Source organism: Euleptes europaea, chromosome 3 (genome assembly GCF_029931775.1).
Source record: "Euleptes europaea isolate rEulEur1 chromosome 3, rEulEur1.hap1, whole genome shotgun sequence".
Taxonomy (NCBI): Eukaryota; Metazoa; Chordata; class Lepidosauria; order Squamata; family Sphaerodactylidae; genus Euleptes; species Euleptes europaea.
In genome coordinates, this window is record NC_079314.1 from 62,987,957 (window position 1) to 63,001,320 (window position 13,364).

At 42.2% G+C, this 13,364-nt stretch overlaps 1 protein-coding gene across 2 annotated transcripts in view; it reads left to right on the forward strand.

Annotated features, from left to right (window-relative positions):
* The window catches only part of DOCK4 (dedicator of cytokinesis 4), a 296,938-nt gene that overhangs the window by 216,625 nt on the left and 66,949 nt on the right, over window positions 1–13,364 (forward strand). For both annotated transcript variants that reach the window (XM_056846241.1, XM_056846242.1), the window contains exons 28-31: window positions 2,884–2,959; window positions 4,780–4,880; window positions 11,593–11,651; window positions 12,304–12,452. In XM_056846241.1, the coding sequence (XP_056702219.1) occupies window positions 2,884–2,959; window positions 4,780–4,880; window positions 11,593–11,651; window positions 12,304–12,452 (385 nt within the window). The remainder of the gene's footprint in view (window positions 1–2,883; window positions 2,960–4,779; window positions 4,881–11,592; window positions 11,652–12,303; window positions 12,453–13,364) is intronic.

Below are 13,364 nucleotides of genomic sequence, written 5' to 3' on the forward strand. Positions count from 1 at the left end.
GCTACTCATCCATCGTGTAGATGAAGTGGAATTTGGTGCCAGGACTCCTAGTCCTATGCTCAAACACCTCTTGGCTGTGGTATACCAGTTTAACACAGGGTGTTAAACTGACTACTAACAAGACAAAGGATTGTATGTTTGCTATGGATTGTTGGCAAAAATGCATGTTCTGGTTTAGTACATCAAGCAAGGGATGTTGCATGGAATCCCTAAAGCATGATAAACTTCTGTCTAGCCTTTGGGTAAGGGCATGCCAAATCCCCCCCAAAAGAAGGAGCTTAGCTAGCTGATTTAATTGTCCTAGAAGAAGCTTCAAAAGATTTGTTCTCACAGACGACACCCATGGTGAATTTCATTGCATGCAGTGGTGGTATATACTTTTTCATCTGAGCAATGACTGTAGGTAGGTGACCACATAGTGGATGGTCGCTGCAGGAACAATTTTCCTACCACTTCAGTTCAAGCATTATTCATTGCAATGCAGTTTGGGATGTGGCTTGCAGTTCTTTAGTCTAGTGTAGACAGGATTTGTCTGTCATGGTGTCAAGAGCATAAAATTCTCTCGTCACTGAAATTTACTGGGCACTAAACTTGTTATTTTTAGGCATCAAAAAAGGCCATTTTTTAAATTTCCCCACGGTCATTCATCTTGTTGCTTTGTTTCTGCTGGCTCTTTTGTTAATTTTACAAATTATATTTTTACTATTGCTTTTTCAATTACATTACTGTTGTGTTTATTTTTACCTGCCTTTTCTCTCTTTATTGCTCCTTTTATTAATGATTTAGTGCTGTTTTTTGTTGAATTTATGCAGCTGCTTTTAATCTTTGATCACTTTTTTGTTGCTTTTAATGAATTTTGTAAACAGTCTTGCAGTTTTATTGAGAATGCAGGGTATTAGTGTTTTAAAGAAATGCACGCAACAGCCCTTTCTAGCATTGCTACAGGTGAGCAATGCATATTGTCTCCATAGTGCCTAAGCAAATAGCATTTCCTTAGCAGTTTCTGAAATATAAAACCTCTGAAAATCAAATGAAGGTTTTGTTTGTACTTAGTCTTAAGCTTGCATGCTGAATGTCAAACAGCAATTTGGCTCAGGTCTGAAGAATAATGATAGACCTTGGTTTATTTGGTAGATACAGTTTTGAATTTCTTTATGCCCCTCCACATCTGGCACCCTAGACATTTGCCTAGGTCAATGTCCCGGGTCGCCCTCCTGCCCGGGCTCCCGGGCCGTCCAGACCACCCCAGACCCCAGCAACAGCCCCCTAGGGGGGGAAGGGCCCAGGAAACCCCACTCACCGGGGAAGGAGTCGGGAGGGGCGGCAAGCAGAGGCGGGCCCGAGCCTCCTCCCCGTGCACCGGCGAACGGGCCGGAAGCCCCCGCGACTGCCGACGGCCCCGCTCGTCAGCTGGTGAGCGGGGGAAGAGGCATGGGCGGACCCCGCCCAGCAATCGGGGCGCAGCGACAGCCACAGCGCTGCGAGGCCCCCTGGCCGGTCGGCGAGCCGGGGCCCCGGGAAGGCTCCAGAAACCCCTCCCATCAGCTGGCAGGCAGGGGGGAGCGCAACAGGGGAAGGAGGCCCCAGGGCGGCAACCGGGCCAACGCAGCTCCCACCCCAGCGGCCGAGGGGAGGCAGTGGATGGGACGGCGGATGGATCAGGCGTGGAGGAGAAGCGCCTGAAGGGAAGACCCGCCCAGAGCACGACCGGCTCAGGGCGGGGGGAAGAGCTAGGGCCGGGCAGAGACGGGGGCCAGCTCAGGGGAGGAAGGTTCGTCCTCCTCCTCTGAGTGGTCTGATGCCGAGGAAACTCTACCTGCAAGGGGTTGGGCTCAGCCAGGCGGTGCCTCGACAGGGGAAGTCTTGTTCGAAGGTGCAGCGGCACCAGCAGGGGCGCGACAGTCAACCTAGAGGATGGGCTGGCCCTGGTGGTGTGCATATCACTAATCAGAAGCAGTAATGACAACAAAGGAAGGGAAGGAAGGAAGAGACTGAAGAAAATGTATATTTCTATAAACACCGTTCCTTCTGTTCAGATGCAAGCAATCACCCGTTACTATCCTTGTAAAATGGTGGAACCACAGCATCATGTGGTTGAGATTTAGTGCTGAATATCAAAGTGTAAAAAATAATTAAATGTGAATTGGATATTAATGAGGAGGAAAAGGATAAATTCTACAGGTAAAAGCAAAAGAAGGAGAAACAAAGCTAACTGATGGAATTAAGAAAATTAGATTAATAGGAAAGCTGCATTGGCCAATCCATACTGACCGGAAACACTTTGAAATGGGCTTGAAATTGTGGATCCGTGATGGAATGTATTTGAGCCAAGGTTGTTGTCTGTTCATACAGACATGTGGAAGTCTTATAGTTCAGGCTGTTAGCTTCCCAACTACATTAATAGTATTTATGCTAAGAGAGATCAAAGTACACAGGTGATTAATCTCAGACACACTTATTTGACAAATCGATGTCTTAGCAGTCAGGAAAAGGTGCTTGGTTGTGTCAAAACAAAATGCGATGAAGGCTGCCTTGCCTTTTGTAAAATATTTGACAGCAGTGTTTTGACAAAGCAAGTAGAACATGAAAGTAGTATATTAAATGGCTTAATTTCATTATTACTTTCACAAGTTTTATATGTTGATGTATTATCATAATAATTCATTCTTGACTCTTACAGAGCTAGATGGAAAATATACAGCACAATGTTTGTTGTTAAAGATATTAAGAATGGTTTTTTTATGTAATTATGTTTCATTCTGCAATTGGTTTTGTTGCCTTCATTAAAAGTTTTGAATATGATATCACCTTGCCTAATTTAACTCTCTTTAATTCAGCCAGTATGAACGCTTATCTGTGCAATCTTTTCCCCCCTTTTACCAGTGTTATTATTACAACAGTGTTATACCTTTCGGATGCCCTTCGTAAAAACTTCTTAAATGAAAGTTTTGATTACAAGGTAAACTAGTAATTCATTTGCATTATAGAGCTTTTCTGACTCTCTATCTATATGTACCCTTGATTGCGATGCTGTTGGAAATGTGTTTCGCCCCCATCTCCAAGCTATAAATAAGAGCTGCATTGAATACCTCATGGTTGAGTGGGCATTTACATTGTAACTTGTCTGTCTTCAGTTGCAAGGACAGAGGCTGTTGCTCAGGGGTGGTGACCATGCTTGACATGCAGAAGGAACCAGGCCTAATCCCTAGTATCTCTGATTAAAAGAACATGGATAGGAAATGCTGAGGGAGGCCTTTGTTGTATATCCAGCCATCTATGGAGCATGACTTTCCCATTTCTGCTTTTTCCTTCTTCCCTTTCCCCCTTCCCTTTCTCTTTCCCTCCCTTCTCCCTCTCTTTTTCCTCCTCTCCTTGCTGGATCCACTAATACATATGGCCCCAGTCATTCATTTTTGTGTCTCCCGTTCTTATCCCTCCTGTAATCCACATTGAGTCAACATTAGGGGCACCATACCCTTATGAAAAAGAAGGAACAAAAGCCTAGAATCTTAATTTAAGTAATATTATTATTTAACTAAGAGTGATTTTATTGAGTGTATATGCTGACTGTTGGATTGTAAAATGGTGGAAGCTGCCCTGAGCCTGGCTTCACTGGGGGAGAGCAGGTACAAATTGAATAAAATAAATAAATAATAAATAATTTCCCTCTCCCGCTGTAGCTGCAAGCTGAGCTCCCCTCCAATTTTGTTCTTGGGAGTTAGCAAACCCTCAAGACAAACACAGGGGCCAAGTAGGAGTCTGCACTGACAGGGAGGGAGGAATTGGCAGAGACTGTCTTTGGAAATGCATGAATAGATACATTCCATTGACCCTTGTAATCAACAAGGGTTATAATGTTTCTTTTTACCAGCACACATCCTGAGTCTAGGGTCACTTATGCATGGTCGGTTTAGCCTCCTTCATTCCCTGTTTCAGCCAGGATCAAGTTTTTGAAAATGTATGTTACCTCATTCCTTTTCAGCTCAACCCCATTTCAACCTTAAACGAACTCGGCTTTTCCCATTCCTCTTCTTACTCGAGTCAAACCGTCTTTCCTGGCTCAAACCAGATTGAAAGAGCGTGCATATGCCTGCCTCGCGTTGAGCTTCCCTCCCCCCTTTCCAAACCCCTCTTCTGTTCTGTTTGCTGATAGCCATATAAGGGAAGCATAGAAGATTGGCATCTCTCACAGCCAATCACGAAGAAGTGTGTAAAGAGGCAGGGCGGGATTCAAGGGCTTCCTGAGAGCTCTTTCTGAGAGAAAGAAATGGTTTCAAATGGCTCCGTTTTTGTTGTTGTTGTTGTTGTTGTTCTTAAAATGCTTTTTTATGTGGCAGTTGGGTCTGGGGGGAAGGAAGTTTCTCTCATGAGGTGAGCCAATTACAGAGCAGCAATTAAAGGGGTGGGACTTGATTTGAACTTGGGAGACTGCTTTTCTATTCATGCCTCCATTAGCACAGGGTTTTATCCCTGATCATTCCAGCCAATTCATACCGTTTGACCCAACCCGGGTTACTTTGATCCTGGCTGAAACAGGGAATGAAGGAGGCTAAACCGACCATGCATAAGTGACCTAGGGCATCCACATTCATTCAGCAGACCGGGATTTTAACAGATCTTTAGCTTATAAATTGATAATGATGCACATCCTAAGACATGGTTATTACAGTGTTTATCTGAGAATAGTCTCAGATTTGGAAAATAAATAACTACATTGTCTGTTGATGAATCATAGCTCTGACAAGGAAGGGAATAACCAAACATTATGTTTGCTTTTAGATTTGGGATTCCTACTTTTACCTTGCTGTCATTTTCATAAACCAGTTATGTCTGCAGTTAGAAATGTTCACACCTTCCAAGAAGAAAAAAGTATTGGAGAAGTAAGTACCACAACTGGCTTTCATAAAGCTAGACAGCATCCAACATTCATTGACTGAAACAGCTAATCTTTAGCATATGGTTTTCCTTCCAAAGCATTATTAAGATATGATGCAGGGGGTTATTAAAAAAAATAAGATGGTCAGAAATATATGGCACTCAAGAGGCTTTCTAAAGTGAAACTTTTAAAAAAGATTTTATTTGTCTCTGCTTAGGGGATGGTATAGGTCAGGTAGCAAAGTATAATGAAATGTATTTGGCTTGTAACAGAAAAATAAGGATGAGGAACTTCTTATGAATAGATACAAGAGATATTTTGTAATTCAAGGTGTAACTAAGATGTTTTGCATACAAGTGTTTGAATCTTCATTTTCTACTGAGAGGGCTTTCTCTTGGCAGTCTCTTGTTTGTTTCTTAAACTTTGGTTTCTTATACACAGTGTTTCTTGTAGGAGTTAGGAACATTAACCCACTTCCCTAGTTTCTCTCTTAAACTGGCCTGGAATCAATTGTTTCACCAGAGCTATCTCCCATTAAACTCTTAAAAATCACTCTATAAACTTTAGAGCTGTTTTCCTCATATAACTGGTTGTAGGTCCTGTCCTGATCCAAAAACCCAAAATGTGTTATTTTTTGACTCCTTAAAAGAAATTCTCCACCAGACCGCTTACAGTTTGCCCAGCTGTTTCCTTCTCTCCATCAACTGTCAGTTCTTAACTGTCAGAGTTCTAACTGCCGCTCTCAGAATTCCATTTTGAACTTCCTGTCAATCACAGGGGTTCTATGACCAAGACAACTCTTTGGAATCCAGCTGTCCATCACATTAGGCAATGGATGTTTGGAAAGACTGCCTATAAAACATTTTTTTCTTTTGTTGTTGTTGTTCCTAATTGTTTACTGCTGAATGTTTTTAAAAGGTCAGGGAAACTGTTACAAAGTACAGTTATTAGTTGCTAATATGCTAATGACAGAATACTTTCTTGTGTATCTTGGATAACCTGTATCATAAAAAATGTGGAGACTTGCAGGACTTGTTATTTTATTGCCACCGTCACATCCAGACTACCAGTGTTCATCCTGGCATCAGAGTGAGGAAGAAAGTCAATAGACTGTAAATCTGACATCCCCCAATGGAGTCAGCTTGTGCTGCTAGCCTGTGGAACCAGGGAAGTGAGTGATGTGGGAGGAGGAACTTCTGAGAGACTTGCACTTTTTTGTCTACAGCTATCTCTGTGTGGTTCTTCTGGTACATCCCCACTGACACAGTTAAGCTCATCCCTTTTTGTTTTAAAAATGTAGTTAGTATTAATCTAATTTTTGCTAGGGATTACAGTAAGGTTAGGTAGTGGATAGTCCCATGATGGCTGTGAAGTCCTGCAAAGAATATGTGTTTTGGGAGATAACAGGAGAGTTGTGATGATGCCCAACTTCTGCCCAATCTCTAACCCATCTCAACATATGTGTACAGAAGGTCTGCCCCATTTAATGTTACTTAGTGGCAGGTCTGAAAAATAAGATCACACTGCTCTATGATTTGATATTGGAAGAGCATAGTCCTTGGTCCATGGTACTGATACCTTGATGCTCCATTACTATCTCAGTTGACATCAGTTGAGTATGTGGTCTGACATCAGCTTTGGACTAAAGGGGGTAGAGCAGAGCAGAATTTTCTTTCTGCTTCCAGTTGGTTTTCAGAATGATCTGAGGGAATCTGGGAATATTGACAGCTCAGCAGAACCCTGATGGAGGCTTGGAATATCTAGTTAATTGAGATCTTAGACAAAGTTGCTTACTGGTGCCCTCCGCCCTGTTCTAGGAGAGCTTTTGTCCCTTGGTAAACAAGAGAATTGGGGAATATGGATCAGACTGGGAGATTACTTGATTATTGGTATAGTGCTTACACCAAACCAGACAAAGTGTTTCACAGAGCCCGTTTCCAGACCTATGGGGTAATAATGATGGTGGGAAAGGAAGCTTTTCTGCCATCATAGTGTCAGCAAAATCTCATCCAAAAATTATTTAGTATGGTCCGAAGTATGTTATGCTGATCTATTACCATAATAAATGATTGACTGACAAAATATGTTAGCACATAGACCTGACATATAGGTAGATCAGGGCTAAGATCTTTGGTGAAAAAAATATCTTGTCATCTGGCCCAACATATTTAATACAATTGCTTAAAGTCTCAAGAAGCATTCTCTTTTCAGTATTACTTAGATAGTTTTGAATTGCTTTCTATCACTGATGTGACCAGGGTGCTTGAGGCTGTGAAAGCCTCCACCTGGAAAACAGATCCTTAGCCTTCCAGGCTAATTAAAGCTTACCAGTATAATGCATGTGTATCCCAGGGGGTCAAGGTGGCCTTTCCCAGCTTCAGCTGGAGAGCTAGCTGTGGCCCTTCCTGAATGGAAAAGATCTTGCCACTGGTGCATACCATGGTAACATCTAGATTAAATAACTGCAGTGCTCTCTACATGGGACTGTCCAGAAGCTACAGTTGGTAGAGTATGCTGTGGCCAGAATGTTGATTGGACTGGGTTGTAGGGACCATATCACTGTGTATCGCTTGTTCCATCTATCACTCCTGTCTTGTTCCATCTACACTGGCTCCCAGCTTGTTTCTGGGCCCAACTCAAGGTGCTGGTATTGACCTTTAAACCCCTAAACCACCTACTACCATGTGAGTCTACCTGTCCAGTCCGGTCAACTTTGGAGGCCCTGCTTCCGTTGCCTCCACCATCTGAGGCTAGATAGGTGGCAGCCCTAGAAAGGGCCTTCTTGGTCATGGCACCAAAACTTTCAAACTCCCTCCCTAGGGAGATTTATCTGTCACCCTCCATCATTGTCTTCCATCAGTGGATGAAGGCTTTTTTGTTTTGTTTGGTCTTCCCTCACTAACTGTTAATGGCCAGCCTTCCTGGTTGTGTTGTTATGTGTGTTTGCATGACTATATGTTTTATTGAATTAAATATGTTATATATACTTATATTTTAAATGGGAGAGAAGGCAGCATGGTATAGCCTGGTCTCTTCAGATCCCTGAAGCTAAGCAGGGTCAGTACTGGGAAGGGAGACCACCAAGGAAGATCCTGCAAGGAAGGCAATGGTAAACCACCTCTGGTTCTCACTTGCCTTGAAAGCCCTCCTGGGGTCGCCATAAATGAGCTGCAATTTGACAGCACTTTACACACGCACATATTTTCAATTCTGTTTTAGTTTCTTAATTTTAATGTTTTAATTTGGAAATATTTAATGTTTTAATTTGGAAATATTTTAATGTTTTGATGTTAGCCACCTTGAAAACCCTATTTGGGTGGAAAGGTGGTGTGTGTGTGTTAAATGCTGTCAGGTTGCTTCCAACTTATGGCAACCCTATGAATCAATGTCCTCCCAAAAGTCCTGTCGTTAACAGCCTTGCTCAGGAAAGGTGGCATAGAAATGTTTTAAACAAGCAAAATCAGGGATAGTTTGATCACAGTCACAAATATGTCACTGGTGGAAGGAAATTTTCCTAAGCCTCTGGTGGTAATTTTTTTAAAAATTTAATAAGCCTTTCCTGGCAAAGGATCAGTTGATTAATTTTAGGCCTGTGTCAAATTTACTTTTTTTTTGAGATTGAGCAGGTGGTAGAAAAGCATGCCTAATGACACCTTTGCTGTTATCCGATTTCAGCCTGGCTTTGATCAGAAGCAACTGTAGTTGCACTGATGGAGGATCTCCTTGTATAGCTGAATAAAGTTATTGATCTGTTGATTTTATTAGAATTATCAGTGACCTTTGACATGGTCGTTTTGGGAAGAGTTACAGTGATGGCACTTCAGTGGTTTTGGCCTCTGCTTCTCTGATGTGCTGTCAGAAGAATAAACAGCCTGGCCCCTTAACCATGCAATCCTGAAGGGCCCCCGGATGCCCATAGGAGCCAGCGTGACCCGTACACCAATTGTGCCATGCAAACTGGCATGGACTCTGGTGTAGGGTGACTTACTCCGGCTTTCCTGGACTGTAGCAGCAGCATGGCTCTTGGAAGCCGGCGTGGTCCCCCACTGGCATTTCCCCAGCATATTTCCCCGTGCCGGCGTTTTGGGAGGCATTCCTGGAGTGTTCCTTTAGGCAGCTTCCTAAGGCCTTTCGCCCCAGGAATGCCCCTCCACACTGCAGCAGGGCTACACCAGCAAAATAGCTAGTGTATCCTCGCTAAAGTCTATGGGACATTTTTTTCACCTGTTTTTAGTTTATGTTCATTTATTTTTCTTTTTTCCAGCCAGGAAACCCTTGTAAAGGCAGTGTGGCTCTGCCACTCCTGGCCGCTGCCTAACTGCCCCCCCCTTCAAGAAAGAGCAGCCCGTGTAGTGTACCTCAGGGTTCCATACATCACCCATCTCATTTACATCAGGCATTTGAATCAGATCATCCAGAGCTTTAAGGATAAGGATCATTAGTGGGCTCATATTCATTCAGTTTTGTTAACTAAGCCACTGGGTGCAGCTGTTTGTATCTTGCACTGTTGTCTGGATCTCATGGCTGAGTGGGTGGGGTAGGACAAACTGAAAATGAATTTACATTTAAATATGCAGGTACTGGACCTGTTGACTGTAAAGGCTTAAAATTATTGCACAACTGTGCTGTAGTGATTTTTTGAAAAGATTATAGTTTTAATCTTTTAACCCCCTGTGCCTTTTCAGAAGGACCATAAATATTTTAATCAAATAAATAAAGTGTCTTATTCTTAGTGTTGAGTCTAGCAAAGCTCATTGAAATGCATACAACAATGGCAGGAAAATATCAGTCAGGATCCAAAGAAGTCGTATGTTGCCACAGAGAGAACTGTGTGTGCAGCTAGAGTTTTATTTGCTGAGTTGCTGCAGTGCTTCCCACTGCCAAAGACACAAGCCACATTTTAGACGGAACGCCAGCTTGTTCCTTTAGCAATGGGAACAACGAAAAGAAGCGACAGCAAGTACTGATGCAGCTGTGCATGCCATTTCCTTCCACACAGGCTTCTCCCATTGGATTCCAGTCCTCTTGTCTATACAGACCCACCAGTCTTCATCAGAATCAGAAAATTTATTGTGTATGGCCATTGGACATCACAAATAGCTAAAACATAATAATACAGCAATATAAATAAAAGAAATCAGCAATTAAACTATTATAACAGATACCAAAACGTACTAACTCACCGTTTTAAACTTAATTGATAACTCCTTCAGAAACCTTAGATCTTATTTTCTTTGCTGCTAGGGCTAACAAAGAAACCCTATGTGTTACATAAACATCTATGTCAAACAGCAGAAATTTAATTTTATCCTCATCCGAATATACCATAATAACAGATAATATTCCTGCTAAGAATTTGGCCCTAGGACCATCATACAGGGGGCAAGAAAAGATACAAAGAGGTAAGTCTTCTGGATTCAAGGATCCACAAATGCACGCACATTGTTCCCTTGGTAATTGAGAATATCTACCAGCCAGTAATGCCAGTCTTCATTATATTGCAGTTATATTGCTACTGGGCTTGGACACCACAGCATGTAATTAACAGCTGTGTCACTCTCGCCATTGGTCACATTTCAGAGGCTATTTAAAAAAAGCAAAAAATGAATGCATTAATAAATTTTATTTTCCCGTTTTTGATTGATGAAGTGCTGTTGATTGAAAACAATAATTGATATTGAGAAAAGAAGTACCAGACAGATTTCAGTGAAACTCTTATAAAAAATATTCTAAGATTCCCCTTAATGTACATGAGACTGTATGCCTAGGTTGCTATTCTCACTGGGTTAGATCCAACCAGTTTTTCCACTGTTGAAAAAGGGAGGGTGGGTTCTCCTTTGACCACCAAAAGACTATGTCTGGTCTCATAGGACCTGCAGGGACAAAAGCCATGTGGAATGAGGTTCTAGTAGGAAGTAGAATTGGGTGGCATTAAAAAGGTTGGGTCCAACCCACTGCTTCTTTCTTGGTCGAGATGCTTGTACTGAGGTTTCTCTCTGCCCTGCCACTGTAGCTTGGAGCTTTCTGTATTAGATCACATAAGAACATAAGCCATGCTGGATCAGACCAAGCCCCATCAAGTCCAGCAGTCTGGTCACACAGTGGCCAACCAGGTGCCTTTAGGAAACCCACAAACATAACGACTGCAGCAGCATCCTGCCTGTGTTCCATATCACTTTTCTCTCTTACAGTTACCTCATTGTTTCAGTATTCCCTTGAATTGTGGTTCATAAAGATTTTTCTGTTATATGCGTGTAGTCAAATTAGAAGGACTATTATGCTTTTTTGTAGATTGGAAGCATTTTATTTGGAATATATCATTTTACTGTAAATGTGTGAAATGTGGTTTTTATTGTTGTAATTTATGATGTTATAATATAGAGTGTATAAATTACTTGTTGGAAGCAACCCTGAGTCCATCTTTTGTTGGGATGTTTCCCTCAAATAAATAGGGTTGCCAGTTCCAGGTGGGAAATACCTGGAGATTTTTTGGGGTGGAGTTTGGGGAGGGGGACTTCAGTGCCATAAAGTTCACCTTCCAAAGCAGCCATTTTCTCCAGGTGAACTGATCTTTGTTGCATGGAGATCAGTTGTAATAGCAGGAGATCTTCAGCCACCACCTGGAGATTGGCAACCTTACAGATAAAGCATGCAGAATGTGTAGTTTATGAAAGTCAAATTCTTTTCTAAAACAATGTTCTTAAAATATATCACAGGTACGGCGATATGCGGGTTACAATGGGATGTGAAATTTTCAGCATGTGGCAAAATTTAGGTAAGGTTACTATCCTTCAACTCTCCTGGTCCAGGTCATTTTAAGAGAATGACGAGCACTTTGAATTGGGCTCCAAAGCAAATCAGCAGTCAGTACAGTTGTTTCAGTATCCAAGAAATCTGAGGAAGATATGCAACAAGTCTTTTGTGCCAGTTTCTCAAGAGTCAGGTACAGAAATGCCAGGGCCATTTGTACATTGAACACTTAACAGTTCTTTTAGGACCATTTATCCAAGCTGTCATTTAGTTAACATGTTGTTGGGAACCTTTATTTATCTAACGAAGGATAGTGGATGGGGAGGAATGAAGCAGAGTCTGAGCTGGCAAGGTGAGAGTGAAAGAAGCAGAACCAAAGGCACAGGAAGGGGGAGAAAGAACCAGAGCAAGCGAGAGGTAGGCCCAAGCCAAGAGTAAGGGAAGAAGAGACAACAAAGAGAGAGAGGGTTGGGATTTCCCTTCTCCCACAAATCCTTGTGAGTCCCCACTTGTCTGTTTATAAAATGAAGCCTGCTGGAACTAGAATTAAGACAGGCTGTAGATCTTGAGCATGTCACATCATGTCATGTTATACAATGATCAGAGTTTCTATTGTATGGTGTGTCACCATAAAAAATGTTAGTTCAGTTCCATTTGGTCTTGTATTTTCATTGCAGGAGAACACAAAGTCCACTTCATACCAGCACTGATTGGCCCTTTCTTAGAAGTGACATTGATACCTCAGTCTGACCTACGGAATGTAATGATTCCTATTTTCCATGACATGATGGACTGGGAACAAAGGCGCAGTGGCAACTTTAAACAGGTATTTGTCAACTGCTTAGGAGAGAAGGGGAAATCGTACTGCTGAAAGCCTTCCTGCCAGTGTGTGTTGCTAAACAGAAATATATGTCCATGGTTACAAATAGAGTTCATTTAACCCACTATTTGTCTTCAACAGAGAAAGTGTTTGACTTCTTTGCAAAATCTTAAAGGACTCTACTTTCCTTGTTTCATGCAGAGTTACTGGTGGCTCAAGATTTTAGCAGCAATTTTAGCATGGATACATGAGCCCCTAGCTATTTCGCATTAAAACATAGTTGATATTTCTCTCCTTCCTGTGAATGAATGTTGGAGTGGGTGGAGAGATTGTCCCCAAAGGCAAATGCCAAGCACTACTGTGATGCTCAATGAGAGCTGAAGAGAACGTGACAGAATACAGAAATTGCCAGAGGGCTAAAAATCAGAATAAAATGACAGGGAAAGAAGGGATATGGACTTGACTTAATAGAGGAGAAAGACGATAGACTTTCCCCCCAGAAATCATATGTTTTGAGGAGAATTTGGAGGAGGGATAGGAGGATGCTTTCCGTGTGGAAGGAAATGCAGTTTGAGATATGGGGCAAAATGGAAGAATGACGGCCAGAGTGAGAGAAATGGAAGACTGATAGCAAAGGAGCTTTAATGGAAGGGCAGTAACAAGCAAGGGAACAAAAGGATATGTGAGGGAATGGAAGGACATTGTATTCAAGGACTCGAGCATCCAAGTAACAAGATGGTACCACGACTGAAGGAGAGGGAAGGCATGGCCATAATTATATGCAGTATTATTGCAACAGGAACTTTCTGAATTGGGTGAGAAAGGCTAAACCCTTTTAAGCCTGAGAGGATCTTTGGGATTTTGAGGAGGTGCTGAACACCACCCCAAAATGACTGCCACAGGAAGCAGAGCCAAGCA